The 19105-nt window shown below is 40.0% G+C and overlaps 1 protein-coding gene across 1 annotated transcript in view; it reads left to right on the top strand.

Annotated features, from left to right (window-relative positions):
* Positions 1–19105, top strand: part of VSTM4 (V-set and transmembrane domain containing 4) — a 92762-nt gene that overhangs the window by 57773 nt on the left and 15884 nt on the right. The window contains exons 7-8 of the mRNA XM_011355461.1: positions 13618–13724; positions 15106–15167. Coding sequence (XP_011353763.1) covers positions 13618–13724; positions 15106–15167 — 169 coding nt within the window. The remainder of the gene's footprint in view (positions 1–13617; positions 13725–15105; positions 15168–19105) is intronic.

Genomic DNA, 19105 nt, shown 5'->3' with positions numbered 1-19105 from the left:
CTGTTTTGCTTTCTTTTTATATTACCAATAAATTGGTTAAATTTGTATCTTTACCTGAAGATTTGCATATTAGTTCACAAATTAGCCTTAAAATGTGTTCTGCATTCATTTGCATGTTTCTATGCTCCATGCTCTAGCTGTTACTCCCAGAACATCCCATAAACATGTGGTTATTGCTGGTGCAACATGCATGCTTGAGGAGGCTAGGCGCCTGCTACTGGAGTACTGTTCCGTCAGTTAGAAAGGGGTTGGCAGCTGAACTGAACCACTTTGATGCCTTCTGACCACAAGCACTCTTAACCTTCCAACAATACCTGCCCATTCTGCAGAATATAGCCATTACTAATATAAGTGCTAAGATACTAAACTTTTTAAATGATGGGACACACTTCACAGGTAACATAATAGTTATAGTAGATATTACAAACTCATAGTGATTAAAAATGTTAGACTTTCAATTTAGACAATATGGCACAGGTCAAATTCTCCCTGCTCTTCCATGCTAAGCACAACTATTAACCCCAAAACTAATATAAAAGACAACCAAAGGAGGACTCTGAAAGTTAGTGAAAAGAAAATTATGAAAACCAAAGACAAAGAAAAAATCTTAAAAGCAGCCAGAGAAAAACAATGCATTACCTATAGGGGAACACAAATTTGAATGACAGTGCCTTTTTCATCTGAATCCATGGAGAGCAGAAAGAAAAGGCACAACTTTTTTCAAATACTAAGAGAAAAGAACTGTCAAGCACAAATTCTATACACAGAAAAACTATCTTTTAGGAAAAAGGAGAAATAAAGACATTCTCAGATGAAGGGAAACTAAAAACAATTGTCACTATTATTACTACTTTAAAACAATAGCTGAGAGAAATTCTCAAAATAGAAGATAAAATCTTGGTGCATTAGGAAGGAAGAAGGAATGCTAGAAAGAGCATAAAAATATGTATATGAGTAGACTATTTTTTCCTCATGAGTTTTAAAAATAGTATTTTATGATTAAAACAAAAATGATAAAACCATCTGATACTCAAGAAGAGTTTTATATTTAAAAGTTAGAAAGATAAAGTGAACTAAATAAATTGAGGTTTCTATACTTCAAAGTGACAGAATGTTGGTACCAGTAGACTATGCAAATCACATGTGTATGTTGTAATGCTCTCTCTCTCCTCTGTAAGATCTGTCTGAAAGAGGATATCAAAGTAGCTGTCCCCGCCTTTGATGCGATCTCCCGTGAGATCCTGAGATACACAGAGCCCATTCCCAGAAGCCAAGGGACCAGAGGGCCAGTCCCCTTCTCTCTCAGCCTTCCTGCTTCTCTGCCATCACCCCTGGCCTTGCTTGCCTTGTTTTCCTGGGGTGCTCATTGTTTCCATGAGTTGTAGTTAATTGTGCTCATGTGTTGCATGGTCGTGATTGGGACAAGTGTATTTCTGGCTGGGGCAACATACATGTGCAGTAAATGGAGAGTGCCCAAAGGATGGAGGAAGATGTACCATGCAAACAATAATAATAAGAGAGGTGGTAACTTTTGCTGATTTCAATGCTCCATTCTCAATAATTGATAGAATACCTAGACAGGAAAACAATAAGGGCACAGAAGATTAAGCAATTTTACCAAACACATAAGAGTTCTCCACACAATGACTGCATGATACATTCTTTTCAAGTGTACTTGGAACAGTCTCTAGGATAAACCATATGCTAGGTCACTAAACAAATTTATATAAACTTAAGAATATTATGTATGTAAGAAATTATACAAAATCTGTTCTCTGACAACAATAGAATTAAATTGAAATTAATGACAAAGAAATCTGAGAAGTTCCCAGACATTTTGAAATTTAAAACAACATGCCTCTAAATAATACTGGGCCAAATAAGAAATCACAAGAGAAATTAGAAAATATTTTGAATTAAATAAAAATAAAAACTCAACATACCAAAACTTACAGGATGCAGCTAAAGCAGTGCTTATAGGAAAAAAAAAAAATGGCTTTAAATGCCTATATTAGATAAGAAGAAAAGTCTCAAATCAAGAACCTTAACTTTCACCACAAGAAACTAGAAAAAGAAAGACTAGAAAAAGAAAGTGGAATTCAAAGTAAGCAGAATAAAGGAGATAATAAAGATTAGAACAGAATGCAATGACATGCGTGTGCACACACACAGAAATGTAATGAAACCAAAAGTTTCTTCTTTGAAAAGATTAACAGAATTTAGAAACCTTAAGTTAGACTGTCGATGAAAATAACAAGAGAGAAAAAGCACTATCAAAATTAGGAAGGGAAAAAGGAATCAGAACCTACAGAAATTAAAAGGATTGAAAAGAAATATTATGAAAAAGCTTATTCTAAGAAATTAGACAACATAAATGAAATGTAAAAATTCCTAGAAAGAAACAAATTACCAAAACTAATATAAAAAGTTATAATTTGAATAAACCTATAGCAAGTCACAAAACTGAATTGTTAGCTAAAACTTTCCAACCATGAAAAGCCCAGGCCCACGAGTACTTTACTGGTGAGGTATATCAAGTATTAAAGAAAAATATAATGCCAATCCTGCACAAACTATTTTTAGAAAATTGAGAAAGCATAGTCTTTTCAACAAATGCTGCCATGATGAAATAAAGAACTCTCACAACTCAATGATGACAAATACAATTAAAAATGGGCAAAAAGATTTAAGTGGATATTTCTCTAAAGAATACGTACAAATGACTAACAAGTTCATGAAAATATGTTCAGTATCATTAGTCATTAGAGAAGTGCAAATAAAACCACAATGTGATGCTACTACATACCCTACACACTACATGTTACACCCACTACAATGGTTATCACAGAAGAGACAGGTAATGTCAAGTGTTAGTGAAAAAGTGGAGAAACTGGGATCCTGTAGATTGCTGGCAGAAATGTTAAGTGGTATAGCTACTTTGGAGAAAAGCTTAGTGGTTTCTTAAAACATTATACATAAATTACCTTATTACCCAGCAGTTGCACCTGTAGGATTCTACCCAAGAGAAAGCATATATCCACACAGAGACATACATGCAGTTGTTCATAGCTGCTTTATCCATCATAACTAGAAGCTGGAAATAACCTAAATATATTCATCAACTGGTGAATGGATAAATAAAACTTAGTATATTCATTCAATGAAATGTTATTTGATAATAAAAAAGGAACAAACCGCTGATATATGCTACAACATGGATGAACCTCAAAAACTTTAAACTAAGTGAAAGAATTTAGATGCAAAATATTACATATTGTATGATTCCATTTGTTTGAAATATCCAGAAAAGGTAAATTTATAGAAACAGGCAGTAGATTCATAGTTGCTTAGATCTAAAGATGGGAGTAGAGATTAACTATAAATGGGCAAAGAGAACTTTTAGGGTTGACAGAATGTTCCAAAACTGTATCACAGTGATGGTTTGCACAGCTTTATAAATCTATTAAAATTATTGAATTGTACATGATGATCAGTCAATTTTATGGTGAGTAAATGATGACGGAATAAAGCTACTTGTCTCCATTTTAGAACATATGTCCCCATAAGGTCTCAAGGACTAGCATTTCAGATGTGGAAGCAGGTTGTGGCTAGGTGGTCAAAGCTGTGGAGGGCCAGCCTGTAATGTTTTTCACGATTTGCTTGCTGTAATCTAGTACCTAGCCTTTCATCATTAGCATGCAGTGCCAGCCCTTCAGATCTGCTTCCTTTCACTTACAGGCTTTCCCCTTTGGTTGCCCCTATTCTGAGCTGGTGTTGACCAAGGCTGGAAGTACAGAAAAGGATGTCACCCCAGCCTGGCAGGCATTGGAATTTGGTCTCCCTCCATCCCAGGATTCCAACCAGAGGTCAGGGATGACCACACAGTCCTGTTGAAATGCTCTGCTTTCTAACAACTGGTGCTGTCAGATTGGTTAGGTGCCCAAGCTGACCTCTCTCTGTGGGCATGTCTTCTGTTGGTCAGCCCACAGATCTGCCTCTGGAAAGCCCACCTTTATTCTACTGCACCCCAGAACCTTGCAGGGGCCAGGCCCATTCCCACAAAGCTGGTAGTGGGCTCTCTGCAGACTTGCATTCATCTTCCTGATTAGAACCTCATGTCAATTTGACTAGGTGTAGCCCAGATTCCCTTCCATGGTCACTTGCTAGTGAACAGGTCAATCCTTGCCTTTAAATCAGCTTTAGTTTGTGTGCTCTGTTTCATATGCAGTTCCTCCCACCCCTGTCCTGCCAAAGGACTCTCGGATCCCAGCTTTATCATCTGTGCTATGGCAGTGGTTGTCTGGGCCCTTGGAGCCTCAATCTGTGACCAAGACAAATGTCCTTCTCTGTCCTCTGACCACTTCCTCCCAAGGGAGAATGGACAGAGAGCACAAGACCAAGGCATGGTGCCAGGAACGGGAACTCTCAGGCGGGAGCAGGACCCTCAGGAAGAGGCCATGTGCTGGCACTGAGCCTGTGGTGACCAAGAGAGGGGCTTTGCTAAGTGGCTGGGACAGAACCTGGAAACTCTAGGGAATTCAATGACTTTTTGAAAGAAGATCAAATGAAAGAATGTAAGTCTTATCTCGAGTTTGCATTATCCCTGAAGTTAGAAGTTGCCATCTCCTGGGAAGGGTGGCCCTGATCTTTAGGGTTAGGAGACTTTGTTTTTCCTCCCCCACAAAGTTCTTCCTGGATCAGAGACCCAGGCCCAAGCAGGTATCTCAGGATTCAGTAAGATTTGAAATGTGCCCTCCCCAGGGAAAACAGCTTTGAGAGCAACTCAACTGTATGAAATTCCTCCAAAAGTTCCTATAAAATCAGATTTAAAATGAAATGCCACCACTTGCATAGAATTGTGATATGTTCCCACACCACAACACACCTCTTTAGTGGATTCAGATGCCTTCTTGTAGGTCAGGTTCAATAAAGTTGTTGAGAGGATGAACAGGAGCATAGAAAAGGCAATTCCCAGCTAGCTTGTTTCCTGGCCCTTTGTTTGACTTCTTCTTATGGGTTTGAGATAAAGTATTTGCAAATGGGAGAAATTAAACTTAACATTATGTTACCTGTGCTAATAAGACTTACAACTGAAGTTATCCAAACTTTCTTCATGTTTTCTGGTGCATACACTTTCTCAAAGATAAACATCAGGCACAGGCTCTTTGTGTGTTGGATAAATTACAGGCACAGCTTTACTGTGGTTTGTGAGCTCATTTCACAACATTTTTCAGTCTTTTCTTAACAATCAGAGATTTTTAAACATATCCTGACAATCATAGCATGGGATTTACTTAAACCGTAATTTGTTCAGGATCTTAGAATGAGAGCAGAGATTCGATTTCAAAGAGAACCTAAAGATATGTGCTTAGATATGTAACAAAACTTTCATTCCTCTGTGAAAGGCAATCTGCTATGATAGTTAAAATCTCTGAGGCCAGCTGCCTCAGTTCAAATCTAGGCTCTGCCACTGATTGCTGTGTGCCTTTGAGTAGTTTTTCAACCTCTCCGATAAACTGGGACAATAATAGCCCTAGCACATAGCATTGTTGGAAGGATTAAATAAGTTAGTTTGTATAAAGTGCTTCCAACAGTACTTGGTATATGGTGAGCTCTATGAAAATAGTTCTATTATTATTCAGTCAATACTTATCAGTGAGTCTTCTGTATAGGATAGCTTGTAAGGACCTGTAGAGCAAGGATGAAATAACACACAGCCCCTTGACATCTGTGTTGAATGGGAGACCCAGAGAAGCAAAACTGTGGCAGCACCCCTGGGATGCCCACAGAGCTGTCATGGGCACCCAGAGGAGCCACTCCTAACCTCATCTCAGGGGTCTGTGGGTAGGGAGAGCTTACTGGAAGTGAAATGTGGGCCAAGTCATGAAGGATAAGTTAAAGTGTTCCAGGAGAAGAGAGTTTGGGAGGGCAGGCGCAGAAATAAGGAGAGAGTAGCACACTGGGTAAAAGAGGCCTGGGGGCTGTAGGAACTTGGTTCATGGGAGTAAGGAGCCCTGGAGATTTAGGGCAGAGCAGCAATGAAGAGAGGCTGGAGACGGGATAGGGCCAGATGCCAAGGGATGGCAATCACATTAATGACAATAACCAAGCTGCACTTTTATTAAATTCCGTTTTGAGCACAGTTCTTCACTCCTCGCAACAACCCCATGAGCAGATCTATCTTGTCTCCACCCCAACCACTGCCCTTCTTCCACAGCCCCCAGGAGAAACAGGGGAGGATGGACCTGTGAGGTGAGTCTGGTTGTTATTCCTGGTATAATGTAGAGAACAGTCCACCTAGATTTGGCATCAGTTCCCACTGTGCCACCAGGCAGCTTGGTGACCTTGAGCCAATCACTCAGCTTCTCTAGCCAGACACAAACTTGCCTTTGTCCCTCGCTCAGGGTCATTGTGGGGATTCAGTCAGGTAACACCAGCTGAGGGAATTCCTCACAATTACCTACTGTGTGCCCATGAACCTCCAATGCTGAACACTTTATGGGATTTGTTTCTAATCCTCCTAGAAACCCTGCAAGGCACAAATTACTCTCCCCAGATGAAAAACATGCATAAAACTGCCAACTATTAGAGAAATAGCTAGTCCCCTGTACTATTTACAAATCTTTTGATTCCAGGAGACAGAAAAGCCAGCTCAGATGATCTTATCAAGGAAGGGACTTGGCTGGCTCACCTAACTGGGGATGCTGTTGTGGGTGGACCTCGGGGCAGTGGCTTCCATTTCTAGGTCTTTTCTTGGCAGTCCTGCTTCCCAGTGTTGATGCGTCCTCAGGCTAGGCTAGCTCTCCTCAGGAAGGAAAGTGTGGCAACAGGTACATTTACCCCTGACCTCATGAAGGAGTTGTCTCCTTTCCTAACTAGCAAACACAACTGCACCTCACTATTATGGCCAGAGGATAAGATTATGCTGAGCAGAGGGGTGGGTTCAGACTCACTGAAACATGTGGCCTCAACCCTGGAGGTGGGGAGTATATTCTGAGCAGGTAATCTCAATGACCTTTCCCTGCCATTATTATGACCCATGACTTTGCATGGAACCACTAAATATTAATGAAGAACCTCCCCATCTTACCAGTTAGCATTCAGAGATTTTAAGTTCACAAACAAAAGTGCCAGCTTCACAAAGCTGGCAAGGACTATAAAGAAAGACCTCTAACAATGAGGCCCCTGTAGAACCTCCGGGGGATGTAAACCATTTATGATGAAAGGCCATGGGAGGTGTAGACAGAGAGACATCTCGGCAAATACCTCACAAAGGAGCAGCGTTTATGCTGATCCTGTTCAGAATGTGCATGCCAAATGGTCAGAGGACAGAAGCAGCAGAAAATAATGCATCTTGACCCTTTGGGGTCTGCTGGTGTACCCCTGGGTTCTACACTTGACGTTGCCAGGAGCAGGGTTATGGGGTGATGAATGTGCTGCATGCAGCCTTGGAAAAGGGAGCATAGAGCTGCTTAGAAAGGAACTAACTCCCTCAGAGATCTGTGTCAGGCATTCTCATTATCAGAACTGGGACATGCAGGCAGGAGGAAAGGAAGCATGTAGACATTTCTGGAGGGAAAAGAGATCAACTGAAGCAACAACTTTGAAAGCCAGTGTGGAGCCAGAAGGGCTCAGGCAGAGACAGCTCAAGGAAGCAGGACTGGAAGGATGCCAGCAGGACTGAACCACACACCTTCCTAAGCTGCACCATAATGGGCTTTCTTGGCTGGGATCTTTGTTCTGACAAACCACATCAGATCCCTTTGTAGCACGTGACAGCTCTGCACCCAGGGAGGAGGAACATCTACTCATTCAACAGAATAGAAGATCAAACAGCCCTCAAGGAAGCATTTTGATTCATACTTCGTATGTGGAGGCAAAAAGATTGCCTTAGACCAAAGGAAGCATTTGGTGTCTGTGGGACAATGCTTGGATATATGAGAGCCCCTCGGTATGAACAGTAGCAGCAGCTTCAGTATATCCCGGGGAGAGCAATGTTGGGATGGCCCTTTGATGATGGGGCAATCCCTCATGCCCCAGGTGCTGTGGTTCAGCGCGAGAGTGTTTTAATCTCACTTTCAGTTATGAAAACAAGGTGTGGTTGGGTCTATGATTCTTAGTTATAATTATATTCTTTGGTAAGATCAGCTCAGTTTATGTTGTTTTATTTATTTTTTCTGCTCTCCAGCACTCAGGTTGGCTCATCCTCTTCCCACCAGGGCAGCTGTAACAGTCCTAGGAACTCCCCACCCTAAATTTAGTACCAGCTTAAAATGCAGTGGAGTGCTGATATTGCCTTCTGGAGCTGGTGTAAGTCTGGAGGAGGCTTTGTGGATCTGGCTTAATTTACCTTCTTCCTGTCCTAGTTTTCTTATTCTCTATTGTCTGGTCTGGGCCTGGAGTCCTTGCTTCATGGCCAAGGAGGCAGGCCGACCTGCATCAGATCCCATGTCCTTACCAGAGCTCTCTGAGGTGTCATTTTCCCATATGGGAGGGTCAGATATTATGGACATCAGCACTTTCACAATATCTTGCATTGGACAGAGACAAACATAGCTGTTATCAACATTAGCTTCAGCAAAATGTAGTTGCTTACAATTTGTTCAACACCTGGCAAAACCCAGGGTGCCCGCTTTACCTGGTGTTTGAGACCAGCCATCTACTGCTCAGGGTCTCTCCTTCCATGCCTGCTCTTCCTGTGCTGGTACTTGTACAGCACTGCTGTATCTGTGTCAATGGGAGGGTATAATATACTATCTTGAGCAGAAAAACTATCTCGCCAAGGTTTAAGTTGAAACTTGCAGACCTCCCCTCAGGGCCAAGACATGGAACATGAGATACCCAAGTGGCAACATTGTTCTCCCTGAGTAGAAATGTACTGCACTGCACCCAAATAGGGGATGTTAAGGTCAGTGCGATTTAGCCATTTCATACCCCGTCTAAATCAGGCTACACTGTCTCATCTGACCCTCATAATAACCCTGCGAGATAGATGGCAAGATTATATATCATTTTATAGATTGTGGGATTAGGCTTGGGAAAGTGAGTGACTTGCCCAGGATCATTTCTCTGTTCAGAGTAGAACCAGCTTTAGTGCAGACCTTCTATCCTTGGTCCAGTGCCCATTCTCTAAATTTGGCCACCACGTTCCATGAAACAGAGGTGCCCAGCCTGTGTGAGATGAAGTCTCCTATAAGAGGCAGCCAGGCCGGAACCTCATACATGTCACAACACAGGTTTCACATGTGCGCCCCACCCTTGTGGAGCCAGAAAGACAGCCCTGTTCCCCACAAATAGCACTTCCTTCATCACACAGTTCTCTAATTTAGACAGAACTCCCAGCCTATTTCCTATTTCCCTTGGTTTGATTGGCTCCAGCAACACTCCCTTGTGTCGAAGACAAAATACAGTCTTGTTCCAACTAAAATGTAGAATAACTTTCTTGTAAGTGAGTCATAAAATGGGCTTTCTTAGTCAGAAATTCCTACCAGCCCTGCTGACTTAATGGGAGACATAAAATTCTGAGGGAAAAATTGTCTATTATATGTCATTGTGATAACTCATTGTAATAATTTCCATTGTTGAAGTATGACTTAAAACTAATTTTAATTTAGTGCAGTTTTACTGTTTTGAAGGAAAATGGTGATGACAAAGCAGATCTTTTTCAGTTTACTAAAAGCCCTGGGCATAAATGCCTAAGTTCATATCACTGATATCCCAAAAATTTTATATTAAAGAGCTAAAGAATTATATCTAAGAAAAATGAACAGGAAGGGGAAATATTATTTGATTCTTCAGAGTGAAGTGCAGCTGGTGAGGAAGATCTAACCTCAGAGGTGATAGATAGACAGAAAGAAAATATTGAATGGTTTTAGCAAAGGAAAACAAAATTACCATGTATTTAACAAAAAGCTAAAATTCAAAGGGAATTGGGGGAAGTGTTTGAAATAAACACGTTAAACTGATGTGAAAGGTGCATGCATGTAAGTCTGTAAGAAAAAGTCAAGATCCTAGTAAATAAGAGCAAAAGATGCCCATACATCATTCATAAACAAGGAGACACAATTAGACAAACACAGGAAATGTTCATCCTCACTAGCAATCAGAGAATTGCAAGTAAAAGAGGATCACAATTATCTTCATTAAATAAGTAATTTTTTAAGCTGATAAACCTGATGTTAAAGAGGGTGAAAACATAAATACCTTCATTTGCCCAGTGAGTGGCTATAAAGTAATACTAACTTGTCATGAATCATTTTGACAGTGGGTATTAAATAGCCTTGAAATGGTCTGTCAACTAGTAATTCTAGCTCTAAGAATTCAACCTAAAAACAAAAGTCTAGGAATGGAAAACCATTACGCACAAATATATTTATAGCAATGTATTTATACATCAAACTGGGAAACAAATTAGATGTATAGAAGTTAGAGAATGGCTAAGTAAACTGTAGCATATCTTCTCACTGGAATAGTATGAAAATGTAACAGTAAGGAAGATGTAGATTAAATAAAAAGCAGGGTGTGAAATTGAAATACAACATGGTTAAAAAAAATGATGTATAAAAACAGAAGAGTTGAAAACATGTCTACCCATAAACACGCATGTGGATGTTTATGGCAGCTGTATTCTTAATTGCCAAAACGTGGCAATTAAGACATCCTTCAGTAGGTGAATGAGTAAATAAACCCTGGTACACCCAGACAGAGAACTATTATTCAGCACTAAAAAGAAATGAACTATCAAGCTATGAAAAAACATGGGGGAAATTTAAATGTGTGTTACTAAGTGAAATAAGCCAATCTGAAAAGGCTACATACTGTATGATTCTAACTATATAACACACTGGAAAAGGTAAAACTATGGAGAAAATAAATAGATCAGTGATCGACAGGGATTGAGGGGTGGGAGGGATAAATTGGTAGAGCACAGAGGATTTTTATGGCAGCAAAACTATTCTGTTTGATACTACAACAGTGGATACATTATGTACTTGTATAAACCCATAGAATATTCAACACCAAGAGTGAACTCTAAGATAAATTGTGGACTTTGGGTAATAATGATATATCGATGTAGTTTTATCAATTATAACAAATATACCACTCTGGTGAGGGACATTGTTAATATGGGAGGCTATGCATGTGGTGTGGAGGGCAGGGGTATATGGGAAATCTCATTTTGTGATGAACCTAAACCTCTAAAAATAATGTTTATTTTTAAAAAGTACAAGAAAAAGACTAGGAATGAAGATTTGTGTTATGTATTTACAAAGGTTATGTTTCAGTTATATTTATTTTCTTCTGTCTCCATGCCTGTAATTATCATTTTAAAACAGGACATGCATTAATTTATGATTTATATTGGAAGAAAAAACATTTTAAGAGTTTTAAAAACTTTGAAATGAAGGTATACATGCGGTTGTATATTTGAGCAATTCTGAGTTTCTAATCCCTTTTTTCTCTTAGCAATCAGAGTTTTGTAGACACATTCTTTTTGGCTATTTGTAAATTTACATCATTCTTCTTGTACTCTAAAGCAATAGCCAGTTAAACTTTCTGTTCCCAATAAAAATAAGCCATCTTTAGGGAATCTCAGTGCAAACTGTATTCTTGGACTTTTTCCCACAATGTGTGTGATTCAGTCTTTATTTACTTTTAAAATTCTAGGATTATATTAGAATAGCCAATTTTCTTTTATTAAATATGTGTTGATATTTATTTGTGTTTAATTTACTGTTTTTCAAAGATTATACAATCATATGGTTTAATAATTAGCATTTAAAAATTAAATATTACTTAATTATACACACACACATAATGATAATTTTTCCTATACAGTCTCCCATCTGTTTAGTCCATCAGCACTCCATTCTAAGAAACCATTATTTTAAAATTCCTATGAATACTTCTAGAGATTTTTTATGTATGTATATAGAAACATTAATATATATATATATATATATATACACACACACACACTCTTATTTCGCCCTATTTTTATGCAAAAAGTAGCATATTTTACACATTGTCTAACACCTAACTTTTTCACTTAACAATCTTATCAGTACAAAGAAATTCTTCATTCCTCTTTACAACTGCAGAGAACCCCATGTGTGTATTCACTAGAACTTCCTTAACCGGTCCCCTGCTAATAGACAGTTGGGTTGTCTATTGGCTATTACCAACATCAATCTATTTGCTATTACCAACATCACTGTAATGACTCATACATACGTTTCATACACATGCAAAGATATATACCCACAGAATAAATTTCTGGAAGTGAAACTGCCAGGTTAAAAGGTATAAATTTCTGTAATCCTGATAGCCCAAGTTATTCTGATTTCCAAGTTTTTCTCTATCAGGAAGAGTTTACATTCATACCAGGCATACTTCTGAGTGCCCGATTCCTCACACCCTTGCCAAAAGTGTACTTTGCCTTAAATTTGATCATTGCTATTCTGATATGATGAGAAAAGAGGAGTAGTGTGTTTTAATTTGGATTCCTTTCATGAGGGAGTTTTAGCATGTTTTCATAGGTAAGAGCCTTTCCTCTTAAGTGAAAACTGTTTACCACCTTTATTCATTTTGATTATTAGGGAGTTTGTCATATTCCTATGGATTTTCACAAATTCTTTATGTATCAGAAAGATAACCTCTCTTGGTAATTGTACCTCCTTGGCTGGAACATATACCCAAAGAGAAGAGATTCTAAAAGGGGCTTCCCTCTGGGTTGCTAGAGCCAATAAGATACATTTGAAATAAGACTGATGGCCATTCAAGAAAGTATACAGACTCTTCTATCCTACATGTAGGGTCAATAACAGATTTCGCATCAGGAGAGTCTGGGCTTGCAGCTTTCGTATTAGCTGCTTATTGGCATTGTCATTTAAAGCAAGTAATTTAGCATCTCTGAGTCTTGGTTTTCTTACCTGTAATATAAGGTTTATCAGCCCCATCACTTTGAGTTATCATGGATGACACATAGAAAGCAATACAGTGATTACACAGGGTCAGATAATTGAAAACAACACTCCTGAAGTTGAACTCACTTAGCCTGTACTGAAGATAAAGAAACAGCAGGAGGAGAAACCATAAACAATCATAGGGACCCTTAGAACTTCCGGGTGCAGCTCCCCAGCGTCTTTTCTCACTTGCACAGGAGCTGCTCTGTTTTGGGGTTGTGAACCACAAAGATATGTGCAAGGAATCTTGGTTTTAGGGGAGCTTAAGTTTCTAGTGATATCTTAATACTGTACTGGTGATGTAGCCAATCCAGACTGTGTAACCAATGGAACCAGGTGTAAACCATCAATCTGTACATCCCTAAGGAATGTAGACAAGCTGGCCCTGGGTGTATCCAGGGATTTTTGAACTTTGAACAGCACATTATAAATCAATAACTAGCTCATCTCATTGTTATTATCTCAGCCAAGGGTCATTACCAGACCTCCAGATATCCCTGGAGATAAGCAAAGAGCAATCAATTCCCGTCCAGCTGTAAGATAACCCCTACCTTACACAGGTACACAGGGAACACTTGGAAACTATTACTTTCTCTCCTTTTCCCTGGAACAAACCTACCTTTGCCTTCATCAGGATGTTTTTCTTCTACAGCTCGGGGGAGACTGTCACCAGCATGACCAGCTTGGCTCCGTTGCAGCCCAAGAAGGGGAAGAGGCGGAAGGAGAAGGCTGATATTCCTCCTGCAGTCCCTGCCAAAGGTAGGAAGCTAGCCTACAATTACCCATGAGGAAAATACCATGACTGATCCAGAAGTGAGTCTGGGGTTTGATGTGGGATTGGGGCAAGGAGAGTAGGCAGGTGGAGGACCTGACATCCAATGATTACACAGTCTGCAGAACCCCACTTAGATTCTAGTCATAACTGAGCTTTGTCCCTGGGCTGAGGTTGGGGTCATGCCATTGGCCCAGCATCCACCGACTGATTACACAGTGTATTTCATGTTGAACTATCAACATACTCTATACATAGTGGGGTGGGGCAAGGGTGTGTCATCATTTTCTTTGCTCATTCAAGGGAAAAAGGCTCTGTTCTAAAGATGTAAACCAGATACATAATTTATTTTGGATTTATTCTGAGGATAAAATAAGGGTTATTTTTTGAGTCCAGTTATGACTTAAGAGCCCCATAAATGAGAGAACTGGAAGAGAGAACTACACACATCTTAGGAGAACTAAGATCATCTATAGATAGTTTCTAAAATAACTTTGGTCAACTTAGGAGAAGTTCATACCTCAAAGAATTTAAAATATAGTTTGAAGTACTAGGATTGCCTGAGTGAATAATTTAATAACAAGGCAAGATACATTTTTTTCCTCAGTGAGGGCTTCACAGGATGTTCCCTAGGTGCTAAAGCTGCACATATGTTGGGTGGGCAGAGGGGCTGGAAGGCATGGTGTTCTGCGAGACATAACAAGTGTAGATCTGGGGAGGTGACGGGGCAGAGAACCCCTGCCTGGTCCAGGCAATAAGCTGCCATATTGTCTCATTCAATCAGTGTAGATAATACCCTCCTTTACAAAAGGTGAAAGTGAGACTCAAAGAACTAAGTAGTAAGGCTTGGCTTTGAAGTGAGGTTTGTCTGACTTTCAAGGCCAAGTTCAAGTGCAAAATCATCTAAATACTAGTTACATGACATTGAGGAAGCTTCAATTTCCTCTTCTCTTAAGAGTCTTAGTTTCTTCCTACATTTCCACCCACCCTGATGACCAATCAGGGCTGCCTCGAGGGTCAAAGGTCACTACTGGCGGTGTTAGTGTGCTGTTGGTGTGAAGCTCAGGGAATGTCCTAGCCTCAGCCTTTACCAATTGCACCTGTTTCTCACCTGCACATCTGATTTCTTTGTAAAGGGCAGTGTTTTATACAGTTCTTTTGTTTAATTCGATGAGGAGAGAGGATGACATGTCCAAAGACTAAGGGAGGATCGCCCCCACTGATACCTAGATTAGAAATTGAAGTTCTTCCATGGGGAGAGGAAGGAGTCCATGAGTCTTCACAGAGTATGTCTGTGATGTTCATGATGTGTGGATGTTAAGAGTCCTAGAATGACTTGCAAGCTGAACCCTTGACATACTTCCACAGCTCCCATAGCTGCCACGTTCCATAAACCGAAGCTGCTGAAACCACAAAGGAAAGTTGCCCTGGTAAGTAATTAAATTCTGTGTTTTTATTGTCCTCTCAACCTTTGAACTCTTCAGGGTGTCCAAGTGGTACCTTTATTGACTCAAAACATGCTGAAAGTTCTTGGTGCTTTTGTCCCAGATTTTCCAGAAACAAATCATTTTGGAAACCAGTTTATACCTATAACAATTCACAATAAAGTAAAGAGCTGACTTCAAATGGGCCTCTGTCTGACCAGCAGTGCAGAAGGAAAAATATCAGATTTAGCATCTGTAGGTTTTGGTTAATATTAAGATTTATTTTCCCAGGAGGCCAGAATTGACCTCAGTCTCAATTTGATCGATATTTATCTCTCAGATCAATAAGTCTTGATGGTCACTGAAAATAAAATCAATAGCTACTTGTTGACTCACAAAGACCTTGGTGGGTAATTTAGAAAATAACTCGGAGTCATCTTTTCTTGGGAACCTGGTACTGGTGTAGGTATTTAATTCTGTAATTGTTCCATTCTGCCACAATCTCTAAAACAGAGCAGTCATAGGCCTCAGAGCTCCACGGTGCCTCTTTCCAGAGTGATGTTGACACATGCTCACCCCAAGAAACCAACCTGACCGCTGCCTCCACTAACTCATTGACAGGGAGGGAAAACATCCATTTATTGAATACCTACTGTGTGCCAGCTCCTCTGCTAGGTGCTTTATGGGCTCCATTTGTCATCTCAGCTGCACACACCAACTCCTGGTGAACCCTTCAGACTCCAGACAAAAACGATAAGCCTGTGTCCTTGCATTTTCACCCTCAAAGCATTAACAAATGGTAATTTTTTCTTGTTTCCAAGATAACATGGTGTTTAACAAGAAGTATATGTTCTAGAGACTAATAGTGGTTGGAAGGCTTAAAAAAAAATGATAGTACTCAAAGGAAAAAAGAGGCAAAAAAAATATTTTAAATATTTTATAATCAAGGTATCAACACTACCCCCCCCCTTTTTAACAAAGCACCCAAGTACAACAACCTGCTTTCAAAGTTAGCCAATCAGATAATGAGGCCAAACTGATCATGCAGGCTCTTTCTGATGGAGAATGTAATCAGTTTGTCTAATAACCTTTAAACATTGAGAGTGAGTCATTCTAATATATCAATGGTTTTTCATCCCTTTAGGGGCCAGGGAACACTTTCGCAAAACTCAAAATGTGTAGTTTTCTTTTAAATTGAGGGTAGGGGTGGGCATTGGCTCAAAAGCCAGCTGAAACCTTCCGGGAACCCCCATTTTCGCTCTATGGCTAAGCGGCCCCACAGCAGAGGTCCCAGTACCAACTGAGCTAATTCACACACTTCCAGGAAAAGCTGCCACTGCTTCCTTGTTTCAGAAGAAACAGAGAAAGCCAGAAGCACATTTGATTTATTTTTATTGTATTAGATCAGTTATTGATTTAGAAACCCAGTGGAGGAAGAGAAAACAAACAGTTTCTGTGACATAGAGGCAAGACCTAACTGTTGAAAGGAGAATAGCAACAGGAAATGTGAGTTGGAGAGGATGGTAGTAAGTATCCTAAAACTAATTAAAAGAGAAGAGAGTGCTGTCCTTTAGGCTAAATGAAATTTTATACACCCCTTCTGCTTCAGTTAGCATCCATACCCTCTTCACTGAAGATCGCTCGCTGTCCTCTCCCTCATTAAGCCGCTCGTGTATAACACTCATTAGTTGGAAGGGTCACCCTTGTTCTCTAAGGAGAAGACGATCTCTTATGAGCAAAAGACTGAAGACAGAAAAATCAGGAACATCATGGGCTTAACTACAAGCTTCCTGGTGGGCCTCTTGTATCCTGGCTCTCCCACTCCAATCCATCTTCCACCTTACTGCCTAGGGGTTTTTCTAAAACATAATTCTAACCATGTCACTTCCCTGCTTAAAATACTCTCCTGGCTCCTCCTTGTATCCAGGATGAAGTATGGCTTCCTGTGAGTTGCATGGGGCGGGTGGGCTGTTATCATCTGTCTCCTGCTCCATTCTAGTACCCCACAGGTCTAGGTCCTATTACCAGTGGCCCCATGGGCTCTGCCTTGCACCCTCCTATCCTCTCACAGATTGCCACTCACCTACAAGATGTGGCTCACTTACTACCTTCTGCCTCTTTAGCCCCATTTCTTCACGAATCCAGGTTCATCTGGACATTAAAATTATGCTTCTGCATGTCAATAACCTTCCCATCACCAACTCTTATGGCACTTCTCAGTTAATCTGTTATTTCTTACTCCTTGATGCACCGATGCCCTTGTCTCTGGCTGACATCGCCCCAGCTGACTGCTTTCCTGGCTGTTGCCCCTCCCCAGAAGGTCAGGCTGGCTCCCCTCCTCCACCTCTCCAGAATATTAGCTGTCTTCGGGGTTCTCTTCTTGACCACATTGCCTCAGAGAATCAACACTCTCACAGGTACAGTAGCCACCTTTGCAGGCCATGTGTTACCCAACCCAGGTCTTCAGGTCCATTCTGGACTGTTTCTTCTGATTGTTTATGAGGCACTCCCCCAGTGGGCCCACATGCACCCAAAATTTACCCCAGCACATATTGAGCTCGTTACCTTCCCTAGTCCTGCTCCATCTGAGAAATCTTTGCTTCAGGGCATGGCTGTCTCATCCAGGATCTAGGTGCCTCCTCCTTCACTCCCATGTCTACTGGTGACCAAAGCCTGTCTGTTATTTTTCTATGTACCCAAGCTTATAGCTTTCCTCCTACTTGCCTCCCCATCCATCTGATATCAGGGCCTCTCCTTGGGGCTCCCACAGCACCTGGCCTTACCTGTATTTTAGCACTTCTCATTCCACATTGAAATCATGTTTATCTGTCTGACTTGACTTTCTCCTCCACTGGACCCATGTGGTTCCTTTTTACAAATGACTTCTACATTTCTGATACTACGAAGGCTATATATACTGTAGACACTTTAGATAGTACAAACAGTTGGAACTGTTTTTTTTTTTAATTGTGCTAAAATACACATAAGATTTACTATCTTAACTATTTATGAGTGTACAGTTCATTAGTGTTAAGTACATTCATATTGTTGTGCAAACAATCTCCAGAATTTTTTCATCTTGCAAAACTCTGTACTCATTAACAACTCTTCACTTTCCCCTCCCCCAACCCCTGAAAACCAACCTTGTACTTCTGTCTTTATAAGTTTGACTACTCTAGGTACTTCATATAACTGGAATTATATTGTGTTTGTCTTTTTTGTGACTGGCTTATTTTGGTTAGCATAATGTTGCCAAGGATCATCCATGTTATAACATGTATCAGAATTTCCTTCCTTTTTAAGGTGAATAATGTTTCATTGTATGCACATACTATATTTTGCTTATCCATTTATCCATAGACACTTGGATCGTGTCCACATATTAGATATTGGGAATATGCTGCTGTGAGTATGGATGTACAAATATCTCTCTGAGTCCCTACTTTCAATTCTTTTCGATATATACCTAGAAGTGAAATTGCTGGAGTGAAATCTATTTTTAGTATTTAATTTTTTGAGGAAATGAAATAATACTGTATTCCATACCAGCTGTACCATTTTTACCATTCCTATCAACAGTGCACATCTGGATCTCTCTACATCCTCACCAACACTTGTTATTTTCTGTTTTTTTGATAATCACTTTAGTGGGTGTGAGGTAGTATCTCATTGTAGTTTTGATTTGGATTTCCCTGATGATATTCTCCAGTGATATTGAGCATCTTTTTATGTTCCCTTCAGACATTTTTATGTCTTCTTTGAAGAAATGTCTATTCAAGTCTTTTCCACATTTTTTAATCAGGTTGTTTCTTGTTATTGAGTTGTAGGATTTCTTTATGTATTCTGGATATTAACCTCCTATCAGATATATAATATGCAAATTTTTGTAGGTGGCCTTTTCCCTCTCTTGATTGTGTCCTTTGATACACATAAGTTTTACATTT

The sequence above is a fragment of the Pteropus vampyrus genome, unplaced genomic scaffold (genome assembly GCF_000151845.1).
Source record: "Pteropus vampyrus isolate Shadow unplaced genomic scaffold, Pvam_2.0 Scaffold20, whole genome shotgun sequence".
Classification (NCBI taxonomy): Eukaryota; Metazoa; Chordata; class Mammalia; order Chiroptera; family Pteropodidae; genus Pteropus; species Pteropus vampyrus.
Note: the sequence above shows the minus strand (reverse complement) of the source record. Positions and strands in the feature narration are given on the sequence as shown.